Here is a 12,710-nt window from a genome sequence, read left to right on the forward strand (position 1 = left end):
CTTGGGCTCCCCCTCCAAACCTACTTTGGAGAGGAGTGAGGGGACTGAGGGCAGGGGGAAAGGATGAGATTTGGGAAGAGAGCACAGCTGGGGGACGGAGCTGGAGGAGGGGTGGGGTGGAGGAGGAAGCTGGGGTTGTCTGGGAAGAAGGGGGTTATGTTTGGGGAGCTGAACTGAGGGTTTGGGAAAGGAGAAATCGAGAGGAAGTGAAGGCTTTGAAGCAGATGGGATAGGGAGAAGGGGGAACTGTTAAGGGGATTGAGGAAGGAACGTGGGGCATGAAAGCAGAGAATGATTAATGTGTTATTAGGGAGTCAAACAGGATGGTGTCAAAGAGCACTGGCACAGGGAGGGAGGGGGATGAGAGGTTTAAAAGAAGAGGGTTATTGGGGGATGGGGGAGGAATTGAATGAGGGACCATGGGAATTGCATCAGGAACCTGTAGCAGACAGTGAAATGACAAATGACCTGGGATGGGGATCCTGGGATAGGGACAGGGAGCTTGAGGCAGAGGGGGAAGTGCAGTGTAAGGCTTGTAAAGGTGTTGGAAGAGGGTGAGCTGGAGAAAGGGAGTGAGCATCAGGGCATGCACTGGTAGAAAACTGGTAGTTGATGTGCAGGGACATGATGTAGCCATTGATAGATAAATAAATTTACTGGAGCGGGAGTAAGAGTGAAAGATTTAGTGCCAAGCAGGCACTTCTGGCCATCTTTATTTCTTCAAAAGTCAATTCTGGTAAAAGTAAGTTCAGTTGTTACCCAGGAGGTCTTGTCTTTCCTTCACTGCCCTGCTTAGGAAACATGTCTACACAGTTCTTTTTCTCTCTCACTAAACTTTGTCTGCTGTGGACAAATCGATGTCACTTTGTGGGTGGTTCTATCCCACTGTGCAGTCAGGATTGTACTTAATAATGTCTCAAAGTTGCTTTCTCTTAGAACCCGGTTTTAGCTGTTGGTCCTCGTGCAGTTGCATCATAAACCAGTGCATATACTGCTAAAATTGATACCACTTGGAAGTATTTGCAGTTGGTCATTGGTAAGCTGCTTTGTTTGGGTTTGTTTTAAGCTTTATATCCTCTTCTCTTTCAGGGTTTTACTGCAGGTGACTGATTGCCATGAGTTCAAATATTTTCCTCTGATTTGCTGTTCGCTGGGCTGAAGTGAGGGATGGCTGAGGAAGCGAAGTACAGCATCGTTCGGGAAGTGGGCCGAGGGAACTATGGGGTGGTTTATGAGGCCATCGTTAACCAAACTAGAAGCAAAGTAGCTGTAAAAAGGATACACTGTAATGTGCCCGAAAACGTAGAACTGGCTCTGCAAGAGTTCTGGGCCCTGCAGAGCATCCAGAGGCAACATGAAAACGTGATCCAGTTAGAGGAGTGTATCCTGCAGAACGGCCAAGTTTTTCAGCCCATTAGTCATCATTACCGGAAATCAGACAGCCACTTGCTGCTCATTGAGACCTGCCTGAAAGGACGGAGGTGCATGGATCCCAAGTCAGCCTGCTTTCTGTGGTTTGTGATGGAGTTCTGTGATGGTGGCAACATGAACGAATACCTGCTGTCCCGCAGCCCCGATGCTCAGCTGAACAACAGCTTCATGCAGCAGCTCAGCAGTGCTGTGGCTTTCCTGCACAGAAACCAGATAGTGCACAGAGACCTGAAATCTGACAATATCCTGATTTCTCATAGACGGGGAAGTCCCATAGTAAAGGTAAGGGAGTAAAACTTTGCTGTAATGAGTATGTGCTCTACACAGCAGATCAATACAGGCAGCGGAATGAAGGGATTTGAGAGTACCCCTGAGGGTAACAACTTGGGGGTACTGGTGGATGAAAAATTGGACATGACCCAGTCATATCCTGGGCTGCATACAAAGAAGCATGACCAGCAGGTTGAGGGAGGTAATTCTGCCCCTCTACTCTGCTCTGGTGAGACCCCGCCTGCAGTCCTGTGTCCAGCTCTTGGGTCCTCAGTACAGGAAAGATAAGGACCTGGTGGAGATGGCCTAGAGAAGGGCCATAAAAATGATCAGAGGGATGGAGCACCTTTTCTATAAGGAATGGCTGAGAGAGTTGGGATCGTTCAGCCTGGAGAACAGAAGATTCCAGGGAGGCCATATTGTGGCTTTTCAGTTCTTAAAAAGGGCCTATAAGAAAGATGGAGACAGACTTTCTAGCAGGGCTTGTTGCGACAGGATGAAGGGTGATGGTTTTAAACTAAAAGAGGGAGATTCAGGCTGGATGAGGAAGAAATGTTTTACAGTGAGGGTTGTAAAATACTGGCACAGGTTGCTTGGAGAGGTGGTGGATGCGCCATCCCTGGAGACATTCAAGGCCAGGCTGCATGTGATTCTGGGCAACCTGATCTAGTTGAAGATGACCCTGCTTATTGCAGGGGGGTTGGACAAGATGACCTTTGAAGGTCTCTTCCAACCCAAACTATTCTGTGATTCTATGGTTCTACGGGCGTACATGTCATGTGCTTTGGAATGGGCTTTTGGTAAGTCTTGTGATACTTGTAATAAGCGTACTCAGAACATCTGATATCAGCTGTGGGCTTTTTTTTTTTAAGGGGTCTTGGAAGGAAGTAAAGGTCACAATGGTGTTTTTCTGTAACGTCCTTCATCCACTGCTTATCCATTGACAGGAGCAGTTCAGGGCTGTCAAGATAAATCGGAGAGATCATGATCAGTCCCAAATGAAGAAATATTTTCTATGTCCTTAAACTTTAAGAACATACTGCCCTGTTACAACAGTTAGTGCTTCCAATATCGCTGCCTCAAGCACATATTGATGCTCAGGGGAGGTGGGGAATGTCTTTGTGCTTCATGTTGGTGCCCTGATTGAGGTAAGCACTGGCTAGCTGTGTTTCTTGTAGCAGTAGACTGAGAGACTGTTCCAGCTCTCCAAAAAGCTAGGAGCTAGTTCGCTCCTGAACTTGTAATACCTAGAGTTCCATTAGTTAGGACATAAAATAATAGGTTGGTGCATTCAGATAATTCATGTCTTGACCATTCAGATCAATAATGATATTTGTACTTCGACTTGTAGAGCATCAAGGGACACTTAAATCAATGTCATCTTAATCACTGTTGATAATAATGGTAATGCAAGAGATTTGGTGCACTCACCGTGGAACAGTAAGAGCTGCTTCTACCACGGGTGGTGTTCAAGGTATGTTAATGCCTAATTAGATGTAATCAGAGTGAATGTGACAGAAAGATAATGATCATATACCTGGTTTGCCCATCTTAGGAAGAGGAGCAACCAACAGGAAAGTTGCCGGGAAGGGCCAGCTGACAGGAAACCACTAGTTCTTGTTCACCAGTGTTGCCACTGTTCATGCTGCGGTGGATTTTGGAGCAGAATTCACTGTGCTGCTGTTTGGAAACTTGGTGTTTGTGAATAACTGGGGTTTATTTTCTTTATATGCATCGCAGGTCGCAGATTTTGGTCTCAGCAAGGTGTGTCAGGAGAAAGGGAATGTGAACCAGCATCGCTTCTCCTCTGCATGTGGGTCCAACTTCTACATGGCTCCAGAAGTATGGGAAGGCCACTACACTGCGAAGGCTGACATATTTGCCCTTGGAATCATTTTCTGGGCTATGGTTGAGAGGATCACCTTCCGAGATGGGGATTCTGAGAAGGAATTGCTTGGTGAGGATCAGATCAGTGCTGTCCTGTTGTCAGTGGAGGTTCTGGATCTGTAGGGATACTCTGACATGTTTTCTTCCAGACATACTTTCAAATGCTGTGGCATATATGCTTTGGTGCCTTTTTTTCCAGGAATTTGTAGCCCAAAGAAACACAAATTTGACTTTTATTTTGGGGGGGGGGAGGGGGAGGTGTGGGTGGTTTGTGGTTTTTTTTGTTTGTTTGTTTGTTTGTTTTTTCTCTCAAGAGAACTGCAAAGAGATCTTTTTCTTCAGCATGCATTGTTTTATCTTGGTTGCTTCTCATGCTGGATTTCCAGGTCTTGGAGACATATCACTAAAGCACAGGGAATGCTTCTTCTGTTTAGAAATCATTATTTTATTTGGAAGATTAAAAGATTTACAAATACTCCAGGGGACTTAAAGGCTGAGGGAAAGATCGCTTCTGGCTTCTTTGCTCCCAGGCCTTCCTTACCCTAAGGAATGTTCTTCAAAAATGGATTTGACCCTTGTTATTGCTAAAGAATTATAAAAGGGGAAGCAAAAAACCTTATAGCTGCTGGTGAGGCATCTGTCACACAGCTATGTTCCTTATAGAGGATTTAGTATCTATATGCTTCCATTTGCTCAGAAATACTTTTAATGCTCTTAAAACCAAAACTTTTATGGAATTGGGCTTATGAGTTTGCTTGTAGCCTTGACTTGGCATAACCAAGTGATGGGATCACTCAGAGCACTGAAATGATGTTCCAAGGAGCCAAATAATAAACTGGGAAAGGATGTTTAGATGAGCTTCACTGCCATCTGGCTGAGTTTCCTCACAGTTTAGAGATGCGCAGTTTTGCAGGGATGACTCCTCCGATGGCCTTCTCACTCCCTCCCTCCCTCCCTCCCTGCCACCTCCTTCCTCCAAATCCCCCACAGAAATGCACGCTTGAAATACTTTGTACTAAATGGTTTCAGAAAAGTATATTGCAGTGGAAAATCCATCTCAAGAGGAGAGAATGCCAGTCATGCACATTAGCATAATAATTGAAGACATCTACCCAGGCTCTGAGATCGTGGTATACCTGTCTCTCTGTCTTTTAAATGTTTAAATTCTTAAAAGGAATTTCCACAGAGGAACTTTGAGAAGCTATTGTGCTACCCCTTTAATATTTTTTTCTATCTTTCAAGTAGGCTCAGTTCTAATTCTATTATTTATTTCTTTCTAAAATGCCAAACACTGATAAATGTTTTAGCTCCTGCCTACAGAAACAAGCAAATGGTTGCAGCTGAGACCAAAGCATGAACAGATTTCATTAAAGTAGCTCACCGCCAAGTTGTGATAAGGAGTGTGCAAGGCTAACCTTTTCTATGCACAGACAGGTCACTGCCTCTGAAACACTTCTTCTTTGCTTGGTGCAGGGGCAGCACAGCTTGAGTGAGCAAAGCTCTTTCTACTGTCTGGTTTGGAAGCCGGTTAATCATTTTCAACAACCAGTGAAATTATTTAGATTACCAGGAGCAAATTTACATTTCCCTTCCTTAATCTTGCTGAGGAGAAGTTGGCTAAGGGTAAATGGCGTATGCTGTCATTGTAATTGAAATTTGTTTGGCTAACTGAGCAAACAAGTTTTGTGTTTAACCCTTTACAAGTCACCTCAGCCAAGTACAGTCTCCCTCCCTCTTCTAAAGCTTCTCAGTCTGGTTGTAGGGAGTAAAATGGAAGCAGTTTGTTTCATCAGCCCATTTTTTCTGCAGATGGTCCATATAACTGCTTGCTGAGCACACCATCCTTAAACTTGCTCCCTGTGTTCCACATGGCTGCTCACACAGCCTTGTGCAACATCTTGATTACTATTTAAAAGTAAAAGCCTCTCCTGGTAACAACCTCTCCCAGTATTTCAGTTGGCAGTTGTCTCTTAATAAGTGATAAGCCCTTTAGATGTTTCGTTTTCCAGATTGTCTATCCAAACTGCACGACAGTGTTTTGTGTAGACTTTCACTGCATGGCCTGACTCCTTCCAATCTGTGTTCAGGAACTTACATCTGCCAAGGGAAGGAGCTTATTCCTCTTGGAGAAGCATTGCTGGAGAACCCCAACATGAAATTACAGATTCCCCTGAAGAAGAAGTCCATGCCAGGTGATCTCTGCAAGCTCCTGCATGACATGCTGGCTTTTAACCCAAAGGAAAGGTTGGATGCCTTCCAACTAGAAGTCCGAATCAGGCAAATCTCCTACGGCAAAAAGCACCAACGCTCTGCCTCATAGAGATGAAGGACATTCAGGTTAGTGTCTCTGCCAGGCTACTCTCTGTTTACTTGGAGCTTACGGGGGATTTTCTGTTAGTGACTTCAAGGCTAAAGCCCTCTAAATCAAATGTGACCTGTAGCAATTCTGAAAATTCAGTGATGGGAATATGCAGTCAAACATGAAGACTTCAATAAGCATTTAGGAAAAGGAATTTGTTTGAAGTACGTCTAACAAAGAAACTTCTGCTCCCTTAATAGTGTTTGTTCAGGGAATTGGCTGTGTTGTCTGGAATTGCCAACTCGTCCTTTACCCTAAACCTCATCTACTTCCACAAATGTAGGCAGGTTTCTGCCATCACTTCAGCGTTTACCTTTGCTTGTTTGTTGCTTTTACAGATTTGCTAACTAAATAAAAGCTGAATTAGGCAAAGTTACTGAATATTTATGTGAGTGCCTCTTAAATATGGCAATCAGGTATGACAGTAACTGTTAAAGACATTTATTTTTTTAATTAAAGCACTGTTAATGCTCAGAGGGTATCATAGCTGGATGCCCCAGAGCTTACTGTCCTGTATGGCAGGTAAAGGCCTTGATGAATGTCTTGGAAAAGGCTGAACTGGAAGTCTGGTGGCCTTGCCAAGTCCCACAGTGAAGCTGTTGGTTTTATGCACCCACATGGGGAAAAAAAAATATCCTAATCATGCCTTGATGGAAGTTTGAATGTCCCACATAAAATACAAGGCAGCCTGTCAGATTCCCTGTCTTTCAGTAGAGCAATGAAAATACAGAAGGGAGTTTCCAGGATTTTCAAGTCCTGTCTTCTGCTATCATGGGCTTCATGTCCTAGAATTCGATAAATGCGTCATAGAAATAAAGGTTTTGTCTGACACTGTCATTGAGAGTGAGCATCTGGCTGTCCTTGTAGCTAAGGCCATTGTCCTTTGCAACACAAATGCCTTTCTGATCTCTTTAGTACTCTTGATCTTGTGACAAACTTGTCCTTTAGCTTAAAACATTCATTGATTCAGGTGTTTGCCCATTCTGAACTATTTATAGAGAGCAATGGTAACCTTATCAGCATCTCTTCCTGCTCATGGTTGGTTCCATTGAGGTTGGTTCCTCCATCTCCTCCATTTACAAACAATTTCTCCACTTGAGATGAGTGCAGGTCTAGCTGAGTATTATCTTCAGGTCCTTGTAAAGTGCTAGGATTGCTATCCAGTCTGGAAATTCTTCTTCTGATGTGTGCCAGGATAGCATCTTTCCTTTCATATCTGTATCACTTAATCCTCTCATAATTACTTCGTATCCTGAAGCCTTTTTTGACTTGAGTTGCTTCAAATAAATAACATTCTGGGTTAGAGCAGTTACTTTTGCTCGCAGATGCATGACCTGTTGTTTTCTATTACCAAGTTTCATCCTGTCGGTTAGAAGCAGTGAATGACTCTGAATATTTCCTCATCCTTTTTCATAACCATAATACCTCCAGCTTTGTCATCAGCACACTTCTAATTGTGCCAAGGCTGTTAGTTAAAACAGTAATTAAACAAGTCTGTTGCCGGTGCCAATCTTGATAAAACTCCACTCTAGCCTCTTCATTTCCAAATTACCAGTTTCAGTTTCCCCTTGGGACAGGTTAACTGCCTTAACATCTTCCTTTTTAACTAATCCCAGTCTTCTGACTATCTAACACTTTCTTGTGTGGTATATCAGTTGCTTTGCTAAAATCTCAGTGGAAAAGATCAGCGCTTCTTTTTATCTAGAAAATCAGTTTTAGAGCTGAAAATGCAAATCCTACAAGAGTAATTGAGCCAGTTCTGGGGACTACCACCTCGAACTGGAGGCCTGGCATACTGTAATAGCAACAGTACCACTAGTTGGCAGGCCAGCCCTGAAGTGGTTAGCCTGCTCCAGAGGAATTTGCAAGGATAAAGAGGAAAAAAAGGCTCTAGCAGCACAATGTCAGGCTTACTACTGTTCACTTTCCTTTTCATGTAAAACCATAATGATAAGTAGGTTTGCAGACTAGGCTCAGATGAAAAAACGCCAGCACAGCCAGGACATATCCCTGAAAACCCTGTCTGTCTCAGTCCTCTTCATTTGTTGTGTGTTCCTGGTCTGAAGGAAGCTAGCTGAATACTCATTATGCTTGATTTTGGCAGGGAATTGGAGTTGATGCAAGTGACTTGTGGCACAGCACTTCGTGCCATGATGTGCTGATGAAAATGCTGTCAGCAGCTGTGTTAGCATGGATGGGAATGGAACCCAACTTGCCTTTTGAAAAAGGGATTGTCTTAAACTCTGATTCATGGATGCTGCAGTCCATAAAACAGTCCAATTTCATATCCGACTTTGCTAATTTAAAATCAGGAGTAGAATGGAAGCTGAGCTTCTCTGGTTCTCACAATGCTAAATCTAGGAGCTTTGGTAGAAACTCTCCAATAGCAAGTTTGACTCGGGAGATACTACTTTTTCCATAATGCTTTCTTATCACAGGGCAACAAACTCTACAGTGTAAGGCAGCCAAATGCTAAATCTCCTCAGAACAGTGTGAAAAACATCTAAATGAGTTTTCTTTCATGAATTTAAAGACGAGGATAGGGATATAACCTGTGATTCAGGAAGTCCTTCAGTTTAACATTGCTCAGAATGACACTGAGCTGCGTGTTGCAGTTGACATCCTGCAGGGAAGGCATGCCATCCAGAGGGACCTGGACATGCTGGAAAGGTGGACCTGTGCGAGCATCAGGAAGATCAACAAGGCTGAGTGCAAGATCCTGCACCTGTATTGGGGCAATCCCAAACACAAATACAGCCTGGGCAGAGGCTGGATGGAGAGCAGCCCTGAGGAGAAAGACTTGGGGATATTGGTCAATTAGAAGCTCAGCATGACCCAGCAGCGTGCGCTTGCAGCTCAGAAACTGTGTCCTGGGCAGCATGAGAGACAGGCTGAGAGAGCTGGGCTTGTTCAGCCTGGAGAAGAGAAGGCTCCAGGGAGACCTTAGAGCAGCTTCCAGTGCCTAAAGGGGCTGACAAGAAATCTGGAGAGGGGCTTTTGACAAGGGCCTGTAGGGACAGGACAAGGGGGAATGGCTTTAACCTGACAGAGGGGAGATTAAGATGAGATCCAGGAAGAAGTTGTTCCTTGTGAGGGTGGTGAGGCCCTGGCACAGGTTGCCCAGAGAAGCTGTGGCTGCCCCCTCCCTGGCAGGGTTCCAGGCCCGGTTGGGCACAGGGGGTTTGACACAGGTGCTTGGAGCAACCTTGTTTAGTGGAAGGTGTCCCTGCCCATGGCAGGGGGTTGGAACTGGATAGGCTTTAAGGTCCCTTCCAACCCAAACCATTCTGTGGTTATTTTTCTTTCTACTGAGAAAAGCCTGCTTGTGTACCTGCTTTGTGCTTTTCCCTAGTGTATGCTATCAGTGTTCCCAAAGCAGAGCAGTGGGCCAGGGGACGTCATGTTTGGGACAGTGCTCTTGCCAAGCTGTGTTTTATTTTGCAACTTTGGTGTGTTTCCTTTGCAGGTATTGTGTCCCGCTGTGATCTGGAGACCTCAGAGATGGTGAATAACTCTGCCTTCCTTTGGAATGAGTGGGTCCATCAGAAGACCGTTGCTGGTGTCCAGTTTTCCTAAATGGTTATATTTAAATGGACAACATTTTAATTTATTTGTACAGTAACTTTAAGAGGAGAACTACAAAATATCTATTTTTATCCAAACCTTCAGTGTTTAATTTTATGTACTTTTATGCACCGGGTAACGCAGGTAAGATCTTGGCTGAGGTGGTCTTGTCTGTCTGGCCACACTCAGCACAGTCACAGAGGAATTCTCAACCTGCTCTTTATATAGCAATCCTTGTGCAACCTTTTACTGCTGTCCTGTGGCTACTCTTTCAAAGGATGGCAAAGAAACATGTGGAAACTGCCTTCAGATGGGCTTCTCTGCCCCACTGCATGCTGACTGCCCCTCCAGCCCTGGCTTCTCACTGGCAAGGCCATGTCGCATGTCCTTGGCACACAAGTTTGTCTTTAGGAGGTTTAATTGGAGCTTTTTTTGTGTGTAATTCTTTGCTCCGTGTTGCTTGGCCATGTAAGCGAGTGATGTCTGCTGAATGAGCTGGCAAAGTGTTCAGTGTCTGTTCTGCAAACTATGAGCAGAAACAAAAATGTATTTTCTTCACAGTAGCTTTTGAATATTCTTGCTTAGATTAACTAAAATGCTTTCTTAAAATAAATACAAAGAATGTTAAAGATGCCAAATCTTGATTAGAACATATGCGTCACTAACACTTAAAGTAGTTTAAGGAATCATGCTTCCTGCTGTGTTAGCTGCTTGTGCCAGCTGTTCTTACAAGGGGAATGAAAAGGACTGAACTGGAATCTTGGCAGGTAAATGGGGAGTCTAATTTACACCCTGTTTGAAAAATATTTTAATGTATCTGTAAACTACCACTGATCTTTGCTTTTCTTTAGGAGCTGGGAGCTCCTGGAACAGGTTCCTCCTGTGCTCTGCTGTTGTGTGGAGGTGAAATAGTGTCCTTCAGGGACAGCTTCCTTTGGTAGGAAAAGAGTGAGCTGCCAAAAGCTCATTCCTTGGTGAGCCCTCCACCACCGACACCACAGAGAGGTCAGAAATACATGTATCTCTTTTAGAAATAGATCAGATATATTCTTCTCCCTGTCCTACTCTAAGATTGTGACTGCAGTGTAGAAGACCAGTATTGTGTGTTATAAATGTGATTCATGGAGAGGATCTTTTTTCCTGCCATGACTTTATCCGGAGGCTCCATTTGCCTTGTGTGGGGAAGTGTAACACTTTATCACCTGCTCCTCTGGGCTGTAAAATACATTTACCATGCACAAACCAATGTTAATTGACCTCTGTCCCCAGAAGAGATAACAAATGGACTACCCAGAGGAGTGGTCCCCAAAAAGAGCTGTTGTGGGAGCATTATGAAAAGTTAATTTGAATGGTTAAATTAAGCTTTACTTTTGAATTTAGGGAATCCCTAGTCTCATAGCACTCTGGCATATGAAGCATGTGCAGCAGTGACAGACACGGTTGCTTTGAAGCTCATTCAGCTCTTGGCACCCCTGTGCAGACAGGGTGGTGGTGACTAGAAATGATCTTAAAATGGTACCTTCTGTGGGCCACCGTCACCCTGCTCTGGAGTGCACATCTGTCTCTTGCAGGAGACAGGTCTGGCTTTGCATCTCTACACCTTTAGTACAGCTCAGCCTTACCTAATTCTAGCTGTTGCCTTGATTTGAACTCATCTTAGAGTCCTGAGGAATCAGGACTGTAGGCTGGGATTACCTGTCTGCAGCTTTCAGTTAGAAATACTCTTCTGTTCTGAAGTAAGGTTTCTTCATCCTTCCCATCCTCATCCTGCATCTGCTGCTACTCTGCTTTCTGCCACCTCTCCTCCAAGCACACTGGTGGTCTTCCAGGGCTCTTTAGTTGATCCAGCCCCATTTTTCTGGCCTACAGATAGGTCTGTCACACCTGTGCAACGTATGAGAAAATTGCAGGGCACAGAAATGGCCCTTTACTCCTTTTCTTCCTTGTTTTGCCATGCTAAGTGAGTCTTCTTGCAGCTGCTGGATATTTTTAGCTAGTTTACTTATGCTTTAATCACTTCAAACTGTGTGCTTTATAAATTAATAAAATGCTGTGGGTTTTTACTAATGTGTTTAAAGAAGTGTGGTAATACTGAGCATCTCTTCAGAATAATGTGAAACTTCTTTTTCTTTAAGGTACCACGAGTTAGTAAGTCTTACTTCAATACCTAGAGAACTGGTAAATGAACATCTGCAATGACAGCCTCTAATTTAAGTGACTGCTTCTTAGAGAAAGGGGCGTGAGGGAGAATCCTGGAGATGCTGTGTGTAATGCTCTGAAAACAAGCTCAGTATTCAGCAGTGATCTAAAGGGTAAATGTAATGTCTGTAGCCAGGAAAGGAACAGAATAACATGGATCCATGGTATTCTCCCATTTCAAAAGCCGTATGGAGCTCATTAATAATTATATAGCTGAGCAAAAAGAAAAATACAGAGAGGTTTGTCAGAGTCGTACAATTTGGGAATAGGAACTTGGTTAAATTCTGGATGTTATGAAGAAAATAAACTTCTCCTTATGGAGTGGATGCTCTCTTCATGCTGTGAGAATTGAGGGGGTGCCCAGGGGATGCACAGGTTTCATGCAGCACAGCACAGGTGAATTGCTGAACTCCCTGATGAATCACTCCATGGTAATAGAAGGGTCAGAGGGTTTAAATCTGTGAGTGGTTACTGAACAGCAGTTTAGAGCAGCCTTTGGTTCATGTTGTTCCTGAACTGCTGTTGGAGCTGCTCATGGAGCTACTATCTGTAGTGCCTTGTTTGTAGACAGTTTTATTTCTTCCAGCTGCTAGGGGAGATGGTGATGCTGCTGTCCTCTGTCTCATCTTAATGTGCTGAACCCTGAGTATGCTGCCCAGCACTTCTGTCCTCGTGACGTAGCTGGGTCTGGGTGAAAACTGCTGCTTTGGTGACTGGAGGAAGGTGTCTTGCCTGTGATAACTGCTTGTGTGGATTCACATCTGAGGAAGAGAATGGTGCTGTCAAGTGCATCACAGGACGATAGGGCTGCAAGTTGGTTTCTCAGCACCTGCCTCTTGGGACTCTGACAGTGTTGGTTTTTCATAGAATCACAGGTTGGTGTGGGCAGGAAGGAACCTTAAAGTCACAACCCTCTGCCACAGGCAGGGACACCTTCCACTAGACCAGGTTGCTCCAAGCCCCGTCCAGCCTTGCCTTGAACACTGACCAGGATGGGGCA

The 12,710-nt window shown here is 44.3% G+C and overlaps 1 protein-coding gene across 1 annotated transcript; it reads left to right on the top strand.

Annotated features, from left to right (window-relative positions):
• Positions 1-1,093: 1,093 nt before the first annotated feature.
• Positions 1,094-6,043, top strand: LOC104413746 (serine/threonine-protein kinase PDIK1L-like). Its single transcript, XM_010024831.1, has 3 exons — positions 1,094-1,713; positions 3,442-3,658; positions 5,676-6,043. Exons 1-3 carry the CDS (start codon positions 1,168-1,170, stop codon positions 5,906-5,908), a joined length of 996 nt encoding a protein of 331 aa, XP_010023133.1. The 5' UTR covers positions 1,094-1,167; the 3' UTR covers positions 5,909-6,043.
• Positions 6,044-12,710: the final 6,667 nt, after the last annotated feature.

The sequence above is a fragment of the Nestor notabilis genome, unplaced genomic scaffold (genome assembly GCF_000696875.1).
Source record: "Nestor notabilis isolate BGI_N333 unplaced genomic scaffold, ASM69687v1 scaffold6812, whole genome shotgun sequence".
In the NCBI taxonomy this organism is placed as follows: domain Eukaryota; kingdom Metazoa; phylum Chordata; class Aves; order Psittaciformes; family Psittacidae; genus Nestor; species Nestor notabilis.

Bases quoted from the DNA above. Each gene is read 5' to 3' on its own strand.
- LOC104413746 (XM_010024831.1), top strand. From the start codon at position 1,168: ATGGCTGAGGAAGCGAAGTACAGCATCGTTCGGGAAGTGGGCCGAGGG. The intron at 1,714-3,441 runs GTAAGGGAGTAA...TATGCATCGCAG, and splicing joins GGGGAAGTCCCATAGTAAAG to GTCGCAGATTTTGGTCTCAG. The intron at 3,659-5,675 runs GTGAGGATCAGA...ATCTGTGTTCAG, and splicing joins TTCTGAGAAGGAATTGCTTG to GAACTTACATCTGCCAAGGG.